We start from the raw sequence: 12,510 nt of genomic DNA, 5'->3' as shown, positions 1-12,510 counted from the left end.
CGTAGGCATACTGAGGGTTGGCGTGAAGGAGCTGGACCCTCTCGACCAGGGGGTCGGACTTATGGCTCCTCACGTGCTTTCGGAGGAGAACAGGCCCCGGTGTCGCCAGCCAGGACGGAATCGAGACCCCGGAGGTGGATTTCCTGGGGAAAACAAATAGGCGGTCATGAGGGGTCTCGTTCGTGCCTGTACAAAGGAGTGACCTGATGGAGTGGAGCGCGAACGGGGAGGACCTCCTACCAGCGGGAAACTGGGAGACTCCTGGACCGTAGGGTCCGGAGGATGGCCTTCCATACCGTTGCGTCCTCCCTCTCCACCGGGGGTTGTAACTGGTAGTCCTGCTCGAGGCGATGCCCTTACCGAGCAGGTACTGACGCAGTTCATCGCTCATAAATGAGGAGCCCCGGTCACTGTGGACGTAAGTGGGGAAACCGAACAGGGTGAAGACACTATGCAAGGCCTCAATGACAGTGGCCACGGTCATGTCGGGGCAAGGGATTGCGAACGGGAAGCGGGAGAACTCATCAACGACGTTGAGAAAATACGCGTTGCGGTTGGTAGAGGAGAGGGGCCCTTTGAAGTCGATACTGAGGCGCTCAAAGGGCCAGGAAGCCTTCACCAGGTGGGCCTTAACTGGTCGATAGAAGTGAGGCTTACACTCCGCGCAGATTTGGCAGTCCCTGGTCATGGTCCTGACATCCCCAGTGGAGTAGGGCAGGTTGCGGGCCTTGATGAAGTGGAGAAGCCGGGTGACCCCCGGGTGACAGAGGTCATTTTGGATGGCCTGGAGTCGGTCATCTTGCGCGCTGGTGCATGTGCCGCGGGACAGGGCATCTGGGGCTCGTTGAGCTTCCCTGGACGATATACAATATCATAGTTAGAGGTGGAGAGTTTGATCCCCACCTCAAGATTTTATCATTCGTGATCTTGCCCCGCTGTGTATTGTCGAACATGAAGGCTACCGACCATTGGTCGGTGACGAGGGTGAACCTCCTCCCAGCGAGGCAGTGCTCTCCAGTGCTGCACAGCTTCCACGATGGCTTGAGCTTCTTTTTCGACTGAGGAGTGTTGAATCTCGGAGGCATTGAGGGGACGGGAAAAAAAGGCTACGGGCCTGCCTGCCTGGTTAAGGGTGGCGGCGAGGGTGACCTCTGACACGGTAGCCTTGTGGATAGCACAATTGCTTCACAGCTCCAGGGTCCCAGGTTCGATTCCAGCTTGGGTCACTGTCTGTGTGGAGTCTGCACGTCCTCCCCGTGTGTGCGTGGGTTTCCGGGTGCTCCGGTTTCCTCCCACAGTCCAAAGATGTGCAGGTTAGGTGGATTGGCCATGATAAATCGCCCTTAGTGTCCAAAATTGCCCTTAGTGTTGGGTGGGGTTACTGGGTTATAGGGATAGGGTGGCGGTGTTGACCTTGGGTAGGGTGCTCTTTCCAAGAGCCAGTGCAGACTCGATGGGCCAAATGGCCTCCTTCTGCACTGTAAATTCTATGATGATAATCTAGTCTCTCTCCACCTGGAAGGGGACGGACTCGTCCACCGCACACATCGCGGCTTCGGCAATATCTGCCTTGATGCAGCTGAAGGCCTGGCGGGCCAGAGGGAAGATGGTGGCTTTGCTAAGTGGGCGGGCTTTGTCCGCATAGTTGGGGACCCACTAGGCGTAATAGGAAAAGAACCCGAGGCATCTTTTCAGGGCCTTTGGGCAGTGGGGGAGGGGGAGTTGCAGGAGGGGACGCATGCGGTCAGGGTCGGGCCCTAGGACTCCGTTTTCCACGACATAGCTGAGGATGGCCAGTCGGGTTGTGCGGAAAAAGCATTTCTCCTTGTTAGAGGTGAGATTGAGGGCTTGGCCAAACTTCTGAAGGTTGGCGCGTGGTCCTGCTGATCATGGCCGCAGATGGTGACGTTGTCCAAGTACGGAAATGCGGCCTGCAGCCCGTACTGGTCCACCATTCGGTCCATCGTTCTTTGGAAGACCGAGACCCCATTGGTGACGCCGAAGGGGCCCCGGAGGATGTGGAAGAGGCGGCCGTCTGCCTCAAAGGCCATGTAATGGCGATCTTCCGGGCGGATTGGAAGCTGGTCGTATGCGGATCTACTGTGGAGAACACCCGGTAGTGTGCAATCTGATTCACCATGTCCGCTATCCGGGGAAGGGGGTACGCCTCGAGTTGCATGTACCGATTTATAGTTTGGCTGTATTCTACAACCATCCGGTTCTTTTGCCCGGTCCTGACGACCACCACCTGAGCTCTCCAGGGGCTATTACTGGCCTCGATGGCCCCCTCCCTCAGGAGCCGCTGGACTTCTGACTTGTTAAAAGTCCTGTCCTGGGCACTGTACCGCCTGCTCCTGGTGGTGACGGGTTTACAGTCGGCGCTGAGGTTCGCGAAGAGTGAGGGAGGGGCGACCTTAAGGGTCGCGAGGCTACATACGTTGAGAGGGGGTAGGGGCCCGCCGAACTTCAGGGGCTTCTGAGGTTGCACTGGAAATCCAGTCCCAACAGGAGAGGGGTGCAGAGATGGGGGAGGACAAATAGTTTAAAATTGGCATACTTGGCGCCCTGTATCGCGAGCTTCGCGACACAGTACCCCCGAATTTGCACCGAATGTGATCCGGAAGCGAGGGAGATTGTTTTGCAATGTGGAGGAAATTTGTAGAGAACAGCGCCTTACCGTGTCTGGATGTATAAAGCTCTCCGTGCTCCCAGAGTCAAACAGGCAGGGCGTTTCGTGCCCATTAACCCGGACGGTCATCATCGAGTTCCTGAGGTGCTTGGGCCGTGACTGGTCGAGGGTGACAGCGCCGAGCTGCGGGTAGTCGGTGTGGTCGGAAGTGGTGGGGCGGTCCCAAGATGGCTGCCCCCGTCAGTCGCACGTGTCGGGCGGCGTTGAAGATGGTGGCCAAGATGGCGGCCCCCATGAGTCGCACGTGTTGGGTAGGGTTAAAGATGGCTGCCCCCACGGACAGCACAAGGCTGATGACGCGTCTGGAGGGGGCGGTGCCGACAGGCACGCCGCCATGCTGCGGGGTCTGTGGGCCTGTGAGTCTGAAAGTCGGGCCTGTGATTTAGAAGATTTGGATCTGGCCAGGCAGACTTTGGCAAAGTGTAATTTCTTGCCGCAGTCGCTACAGGTCACGTTCCGAGCTGGGCAACGCTGTCTGAGGTGCTGGTCCTGGCCGCAGAAATAGCAGGGCAGCCCCCCGGGTTGGACGGGCAGCCGCGCGGCACAGGCCTGGGGCACCCTCTGAGCGGGTGTCCACGAGGGGATCGCGTGGCCAGAGGGGAAAGCATTGAGGCTCTGAAACGCTACTTCTAAGGAGGTGGATAGTTTTACCGTCTCTTCTAGGTCGAGGGCGCCCTTTTCGAGCAAGCGCTGTCTGACATAGTTGGACCGGACTCCAGCCACATAGGTGTCCCGGATGGTGAGTTCCATGTGCTGCGAGGCCGTGACGCCCTTGTAATTGCAGTTTCTTGCGAGTACCTTCAGGTCGCGTAGGTATTCCTCCAGCGATTCCCCGGGGCGTTGACGATGAGTGGTGAGGAGACGCCGCGCGAACACTTCGTTCACCGGCCTCACGTTCTGCCTTTTCAGGATCGCGACCCCGTTTGCGTACGTGGTCGCTTCCTCGATCAGCAAGGAGATTCTGTGGCTCACCGGGCGTGGAGGAGACTCAGTTTCTGTTCCTCGGTGACGGTGGGCGAGGAGGAGGTGGTGAGGTAAGCCTCAAAACAGCGGAGTCAGTGCGAAAAAATTCCTTTGGCTTCTGCTGCCTGAGGGTCGAGTTCCAGTCGGTCAGGTTTGAGGGCTGCTTCCATAGCGATATTGTAGCTGGTTAAATTGATGCGACCATCAATTCACACGAGACGGAGAGTTGAAGTGAACAGTGGTTTTAATCAGCTAGAACTGTGCCTGCCTGCGACTGCTCTGTACTGAGTGCCGCCGACAGGCTGCAGGTCTATATACCTCCACCGAGGGGGCGGAGCCATAGGAGGAGCCCACAAGGGCACCAACATAATACAATGTAATGTAATACAATGGTGGGCCACAGGCGGAGCCCACAAGAGCCTCAACATACTACAATATAATGTAATGTAATACAATGGTGAATGGTAGCAGTAATACATTCACCACAAGCTGCAATGTCTAAGGATCAGTACGGAGGGAGAACTATACTGTCAGGGTCAGTGCTGAGGGAGTGCTGCACTGTCGGAGGGCCAGTACTGAGGCAGCACTGCACTGTCTGAGGGTCAGTACTGAGGGAACGGTTGCTGTTGGGGTCGGTACTGGGGGAGTGCTGCACTGTCAGAGGGTCAGTACTGAAGGAGTGCCGCACTGTCAGAGGGTCAGTACTGAGGGAGTGCTGCACTGTCAGAGGGTCAGTACTGAAGGAGCGCTGTACTATCTGAGGGTCAGTAATGAGGGAATGGTTGCTGTTGGGGTCAGTACTGAGGGAGCGCTGCACTGTCGGAGGGTCAGTACTGAGGGAGTGCTGCAATGTCAGAGGGTCAGTACTGAGGGAGTGCTGCAATGTCAGAGGGTCAGTACTGAGGGAGTGCTGCACTGTCAGAGGGTCAGCACTGAGGGAGTGCTGCACTGTCAGAGGGTCAGTACTGAGGGAGTGCTGTTGGAGGTACAATATTCATTGAATCCCAACAGAGAATTCCTGCAGTGCAGAAGGAGGCCATTCGGCCCTTCGGGTCTGCATCGACTATCTGAAAGAGCACCCTACCTGCTTCCGTGCCCAAGCCCAGAACCTTACCTAACCTAAGAGTCTCTGAGGGCAACGTAGCATGGCCAATCGATCCATCCTGTACATCTTTGGATTGTGGAAGGAAACAGGAGTACCCGGAGAAAACCCACGCAGACACGGGAAGAAAGTGCAAATCCTCTGACGCTCTGACAGTGCAGCACTCCTTCAGTATTGAACTTCTGACAATGCAGCATTCTCTCAGTACTGACCTTCTGACAGCGCAGCACTCCCTCAGCACTGACCCTCTGACAGTGCTGCACTCCCTCAGTACTGACCCTCTGACAGAGCCGCACTCCCTCAGTACTGACGCTCTGACAGTGCAGCACTCCCTCAGCACTGACCCTCTGACAGTGCAGCGCTCCCTCAGTACTGATGCTCTGACAGTGCAGCACTCCCTCAGCACTGACCCTCTGACAGTGCAGCACTCCCTCAGTACTGACCCTCTGACAGAGCCGCACTCCCACGATATTGAACCTCTGACAGTACTGACTCTCCGACAGTGCAGACTCTGGGAAAAAGTGCAAACTCCACACATACTGAGGGAATGCAATGCTGTCGGAGGGTATTGATCCAGTTGTTGTAGTCCACATTGTACCAACGACATAGAGAGAACAAGGACAGTCATTCTGCTAAGCGGGGATGAACAGCTCGGAGCTAAATTAAAAAGCAGAACCAAAAAGGTAATAATCTCTGGATTACTACCTGACATATGAGCTAATTGGCGCAGGATCAATAAGATTAAGGAGGTAAATGCGTGGCTCAAAAAATGGTGGGGGAGAAATGGGTTTGAATTCATGGGACACTGGCACCAGTACTGAGGAAGAGGGGACCTGTTCTGAAGGGATAGTCTTCATCTGAATCATGCTGGTTAGAAGGAGACCAGGTCTTGGAGTTGAATATCCAAGGGTACGCAGTATTTCGGAAAGATAGGATGAAAGGAAAAGGAGGTGGCAGAGCCCTGCTGGTGAGGAAAGGGATCGGTGCTGTGATGAGAAATTACATAAGCACTGGAGATCAAGATGTCGAATCAGTCTGCGTAGATATAAGAACTGACAAAGGGAAGAAGTCCTTGGAGGAGCAATCTGTAGGTCCCCAAGCAGTCGTTCTACAGTGGCACACAGTACAAACCAGGAAATACTGGAGACTTGCAAGAAAGGTACGACAATCAGAATGAGAGATTTTAATATGCACATAGAGTAGAGGAATCAAATGGCAAGGGTAGCCTGGGGGCAGAGTTCATTGAATGCATCAGAAATTGTTTCCTGGAACAGTATACTGGGGAACCAACCAGGGAGGAGGCTACTCTCGATTTGGTATTTTGTAATGAGGAGAGATTAATTAATGACCTCATAGTTAAGGATCCACTAGGGAGTAGTGACCATAGTATTGTCATGTGAGGGTACCTTTAAGAAATGGGTGTTTATTAAATACCTGTAGTGGGTGTACCTTTAAGAAATTGTTTTTTGTCAAATAGCTGCAGTGATGTGAGAGTGTGGGTGGAGCTGGGCTGTCTGTCTGCTTTTACTTTCGCTTTGAACAAAAGCTGGGGTATGTCTGTGAGTTTTTGTTTCGTTTTGAGAGGGGAGAGCTGCAGTGAAAGCCAGCAGATGTGCATGAATATCTCTAAAAGTTCAAGAGTGTTAATTTGAGTGATTTCAAAGTGATAACTGCTCTCAGTAGGGAATTTAAACCTGATCTCTGTGTTAAAGAGGGTATTTGTCTCATGGATGTCGTAAGGAAAGATTAAGGGTTACTTATAGAGTACTGTATTCTTTGGGGTGAGTATTTTAGTTGATGGTTGCTAAGATGTTTATTGTGTGTGTTTAAAAATATTAATGGGGTTCTTAGAATAAGCATTGTTTTTTGTTTAAAAATACTTTTAACTCTCTGTTGCACCACACCTGTAAAGTGGACCCTTGTACTCCCCATAACCAAAATCTATTCAAAGTTATGGGTTAGGTGAACTCCAAGATACACTTTGGGGTTCTCTAAACCCTGGCCCGTAACAATGTGGTAGAATTCAAGATTCAGTTTGGGGGCGAGAAAATGGAGTCCCACACGAGTGTTTTGGAATTAAACAAAGGAAATTACATAGGCTTGAGGACAGATTTGACCCATATAGACTGGGCAGGAAGGCCAGAAGTTAGGACATCTGATTAACAGTGGCAGTTGTTCAATTCCTCACAACTAAAATGTATCCCAGTGAGGAAGAAAAATGGGAAGAGGGGTAAAAAACATCCATGGCTAAACAAGGAGGTCAATGACAATTTAAAGACAAATACTAAGTTATATCATATTGCAAAGGCCAGTGGCAGGCTGGAAGATTGGGACACTTTCCAACATAACAAAGGGATGATAAAAGAGTTATAAAAAGAGCTAAGGTAAATTATGAAAAAGACCTAGCACAAAATATCAAAAAGAATAGCAAAAGCTTCTACAGGTACATAAAAGGGAAGAGAGTCGCTAAGGTGAATGTTGGCCCTTTGGAAGATGAAACTGGTGAGTTAATAGTGGGGAAAACAGAAATGGCAGAGATGCTGAATCAATACTTTACCTCCATTTTCACGGTGGAGGACACAAGTATCATTCCTACAGGAGTGGGCAATTCAGAGGTAATAGAAAGGTGGAACTTGGAACAATCAGCATCAATAGGGAAATGGAATTCAACAAACTCTTGGGATTGAGGGCAGACAAGTCCCCAGGGCATGGTGGCCTACATCCTAGGTTGTTAAAGGAAGTGGCACCAGAGATCGTGGATCCATAGGTTATGATATTCCCAAATTCCATGGAAAGGTTCCAGTGGATTGGAAAATTGCTAACATAACTCCCTTATTCAAAAAGGGAGGGAGGCAGAATGTGGGAAATTACAGACCAGTTAGTTTAACATCTGTTGTTGTAAAATTGTTGGTATCAATTATCAAGGATGTAATATCGGGACATTTGGAAAGCCAAAGTGCTATCCATCAGAGTCAGCATGGGTTTATGAAGGGCAAATCATGTTTGACTAATTTCCTTGAATTCTTCAAAGATGTAACAAGCAGAGTGGATAATGGGAATCCTGTAGATGTAGTATATCTGGACTTCTGGAAGGCGTTTGATAAGATGCTGCACAGAAGGTTAATTCACAAGGTGAGATCACATGGGATTATGGGTCATTTATTAGCTTGGATAGAAGACTGGCTGAAGGACAGGAGGCAGAGTCGGGATAAATGGGTCTTTTTCTAGATGGCAAGGTGTAACTAGTGGGGTGCCACAGGGTCCAGTCCTTGGGCCCCAGCTATTTACAATCTGTATTAATGGCTTGGATACAGGGAAGGAAGTTCTACAGCCAAATTTACAGATTCCACAAAAATAGGTGTGACAGTAAGTCGCAACGAGGAAATAAGAACCGCAAAACTGGATATAGATAGGTTAGGAGAGTGGGACAAAATGTGGCAGATGGAGTTTAACGTGGATAAGTGTGAGGTCACACAATTTGGTCAAAAAAATGGGAAGGCAACTTATTATCGAAATGAGGAGAGACTTTGGGATGCTCCGATGCAGAGAGATCTGGGTATTGTTGTGGGCAAGTGTTCAGAAAACATCAAAGTATATTATGGAGTTCACCTGACCTATAACTGTTTGTTTGGTTACGATGAGCACAAGAGCCTGCTTTTCAGGTGTTATTCAATAGAGTTCTGAGGCACCTTTAATTAAAAAAACAAGCTTTATTCTAATAGTTTAGTTAACATTTGTATAAGCACACACAGCAAGAACTTTTATCAAGTACAAACATAAAGACCCAACACAGCTACAGTAATATATGTTTAACCCTTAATGAATTCCCCTTTAACTGTTCCAATTCAATAACAAAATACAAGTAAAACCAGGAATCCCTTTTCAAAGATGTGGCCCAGCACACGGCATACTTACTGGTATAACAGTTAATTTAACATCTGTTGTTGGAAAATTGTTAGAATCAATTATCAATGACGTAATATCAGGACATATGGAACGCCAAAGTGCTATCCATCAGAGTCAGCATGGTTTTACGAAGGGTAAATCATGTTTGACTAATTTGCTTGAGTTCTTCGAAGATGTTACATCTTCGAAGAACTCAATGACTTGTTATTGATACTCTGTTCCCCTTTTCAAATGGCAGGTTTGAATTCTTCCAGAAAGCAGACTGGGAGCAGCTTTTAAAATGAAGATAGAGAGACACTTCTTTAAATCTGTGCAGCTCAAAACCAGTCCAAAAACTCAATCTGAAAGTAAAAACTTACAGAGCCACAGCCCAGCTCCACCCACACAATGACATCACTGAAGCCATGTGATAAGACAAAAACATTTATTGAAGGGACACTCCCATGACAGTATCCTTGTGCATGAGTCACAGAAAATGAGTATACAGGTGCAGCTGATAATAAGGAAAGCAAATGGAATGTTGGCATTTATAGCAAAAGGAATTGAGTATAAAGGTAAGGAAGTGTTGTTGCAACTATACAGGGCATTGGTAAGACCGCACCTGGAGTATTGTGCACAGTTTTGGTCCCTTATTTGAGGAAATGTATAGTGGCACTGGAGGCAGTTCAGAAGAGGTTCACTAGATTGATTCCAGAGTAGAAAGGTTTGTTGTATGAGGAGATATTGAGCAGTTTTGGGTTAGGGTTAGGCCTATACTCTCTAGAGATTAGAAGAATGAGGGGAGATCAAATTGAGGTACACAAGATGCTAAAAGGTATGGGTAAAGTAGAAGTGGAGCAGATGCTTCCTCTTGTGGGGCATTCTAAAATGAGAAGTCATAATCTTAAAATAAGAGGTCGCAACTTTAAAACAGACTTGAGGAGAGACGACTTCTCCTAAAGGGTTGCGGATCTGTGGAATTCGCTACCCCAGAGTGTGGTGGATGCAGGGACAGTGAGTAAATTTAAGGAGGAGTTAGCAGATTTTTAATTGATAATGGGTTGAAGGGTTATGGAGAACGAGCAGGGCAGTGGAGTTGGGGCCAAGATGGGATCAGCCATGATCACATTGAGAGTGTTAGGCTCGGGGGGCTAAATTACTCCTGCTCCTAGGTCATGTTTCGAGGGAGCAGATGCTGTGGCTGATATCGCAATCCAGCTCTTGGTCTGTAACATTGGAGGTAACAGATGAGGAACGTTTCACCCATGATAGAATGGCGGAGCAAACTCGATGGACTGAATGGCCTAATTCTGCTCCTATATCTTATGAACTTATATATTGAGGAAAGGATGCGTCGTTGGAAGGTCAGTACAAAGTGAGAAGTGTGCTGTTAGAGGGCCAGTACAGATTGAGCATTGTAATGTCGGAGGGTCAGTACTGAGGGAGCGCTGCACTGTTGAATTGTTCGTACTGAGGGAGTACTGCACTGTCAGAGGGTCAGTACTGAGGGAGTGCTGCAATGCCATAGGGTCAGTACTGAAGAAGTGCTGCCCTGTCGGAGGGTCAGTCCTGAGGGAGTGCTGCAATGTCATAGAGTCAGTACTGAGGGACCGTTGCACTGTCGAGGGTCAGTTCTGATGGAATGCTGCACTGTCAGAGGTCAGTACTGAGGGAGTGTTTTACTGTTGGAGGGTCAGTACTGAGGGAGTGCTGCACTGTCAGAGGGTCAGTACTGAGGGAGCGCTGCACTGTCAGAGGGTCAGTACTGAGGAAGTGCTGCACTGTCGGAAGGTCAGTACTGAAGGAGCGCTGCACTGTCGGTGGGTCAGAATTTAGGGATTGCTGCAGCAGTGGTGATTTCTGGTCAGTAAAAGACAAATGATCCTTTGCTAAGTAGATTACTGTTTATGGTAACTTGTTGTGCACAATCTAGCCCATTAACGCTTATGTAGAATGAAAGATACCCTTACTTACATTGCACAGTTAGTACGAGGGTCCGCTCTGATGTAACAGATGGATATCTCACTCTACAGGTGAGATTTTGTCCGTGGTGTTTGAGTGATGGGGTCAGGCTCAGAACAGAAGTATAGGTCAGAGTGACGCCGTGCTGAGTTACAGTGTTTGAGACTGATCCAGGTACGTCAGTGGGAGTGTCCCAGGTTAAGACAGGTGCTGTTCCATTGCACGTTGTGTTGAAGGTGCAGCTTATGTCCACACGCTTTCCTGCAATAATTTCAGCAGGGGATATCCTGGGTTTATCTGTGAAATCTAACACACAGAATGGATCCTTTTTGATAAATATAATGTGAAGCATCAGTTCAATTAGAAATCATAGTCCCACAAGAGAAAGCCCTTCTACAAGGATGATATCAGATACTTCAGTGTTTATACAATCAGTTCAGAATTAGATATTTTTTTTTTTTAGTAAACATTTTATTGAGGTATTTTTGCTTTTACAACAACAACAAAATAAACAATATACATGAATCTCTAAACATATGCAAAAGCCGTCTCCCTCCCTTACACGTCCCACCTTTATTAACCCCCTATTCTGAGCTAACCCTTCTGCTGACGATGAATTTTCCGCAAGGCGAAGAAGTGGCTGAACGGTTGCCACCTCCGGGTGAACCCTAACAGTGACCCTCTCATGGCGAACTTAATTTTTTCCAGACAGAGAAAGCTAGCCATGTCCGATAGCCAGGTCTCTGACTTCGGGTGCTTTGAGTCCCTCCAAGCTAGTTGTATCTGTCTCCGGGCTGCCAGGGAGCAAAGGCCAGAACATCTGCCTCTTTCTCCTCCTGGATTCCCGGATCTTCCTACACCCCGGAAATCGCCACCTCTGGACTCGGTGCCACCCTTGTCTTTAACACCATGGACATGACATCTGCAAACTCCTGCCAAAATCCCCTAAGCTTCGGACATGTCCAGAACATGTGGACATGGTTCACTGGCCCTCCCGCACACTTTGCACACCTATGTTAACCCCAAAGAATCTGCTCATCCGGGCCACTGTCATGTGAGCCCGATGAACGACCTTGAATTGTATCAGGCTAAGCCTGGCACATGTTGTGGACGCGTTGACTCTACTCAACGCGTCTGCCCACAGACCCTCCTCTATCTCTCCTCCCAGCTCCTCCTCCCAATTGCACTTCAGCTCCTCAGTCAGCTTCTCCTCTGACCCCATAAGTTCCTTGTAAATGTCAGAGATGCTCCCTTCTCCTACCCATCTTCTAGAAACTACCCTGTCCTGAATCCCCCTCGGTGGTAGGAGCAGGAAGGTTGAAACCTGTCTTCATAGGAAGTCCCACACCTGCAGAAACCTGAATTTGTTTCCCCTCGCCAATCCAAACTTCTCTTCCGGCGCCCTCAAACTCGGAAAGCTCCCCTCTATAAACATATCCCCCATCCTCTCAATCTCTGCTCTCCACCAAATCTGGAACCCCCCATCCATACTTCCCAGGGCAAACCGGTGATTATTACAGATTGGGGCCCAGACCGATGCTCCCTCTGCTCCCACATGCCTCCTACATTGCCCCCAGACTGTCAGGGCTGCCGCCACCACGGGGCTGGTGGAGTACCGTGCTAGCGGGAACGGTAGAGGCGCAGTTACCATCGCCCCCAGACTGGTGCCCTTGCATGAAGCCGCCTCCATACGCTCCCATGCCGATCCTCCCCCCCCCCCACCCACTTCCTGATCATGGCTATATTCGCTGCCCAGTAATAGTTACTAAAATTTGGCAGCGCCAGCCCGCCCTCTCCCCAACTCCGCTCAAGCATTAGCTTCCTTACCCGCAGGGTCTTGCCTGCCCAAACAAAGCCAGTGATCACTTTGTTGACCCGTTTAAAAAAGGACTGCGGAATAAAGATGGGG

At 49.6% G+C, this 12,510-nt stretch overlaps 1 protein-coding gene across 1 annotated transcript in view; it reads right to left on the bottom strand.

Annotated features, from left to right (window-relative positions):
- LOC140387200 (sialic acid-binding Ig-like lectin 13) overlaps positions 1–12,510 on the bottom strand; it is a 63,661-nt gene that overhangs the window by 37,653 nt on the left and 13,498 nt on the right. The window contains exon 4 of the mRNA XM_072470183.1: positions 10,614–10,907. Coding sequence (XP_072326284.1) covers positions 10,614–10,907 — 294 coding nt within the window. The remainder of the gene's footprint in view (positions 1–10,613; positions 10,908–12,510) is intronic.

This window comes from Scyliorhinus torazame, chromosome 12 (assembly GCF_047496885.1).
Source record: "Scyliorhinus torazame isolate Kashiwa2021f chromosome 12, sScyTor2.1, whole genome shotgun sequence".
Taxonomy (NCBI): Eukaryota; Metazoa; Chordata; class Chondrichthyes; order Carcharhiniformes; family Scyliorhinidae; genus Scyliorhinus; species Scyliorhinus torazame.
This window is presented reverse-complemented; position numbering and strand designations above follow the sequence as displayed.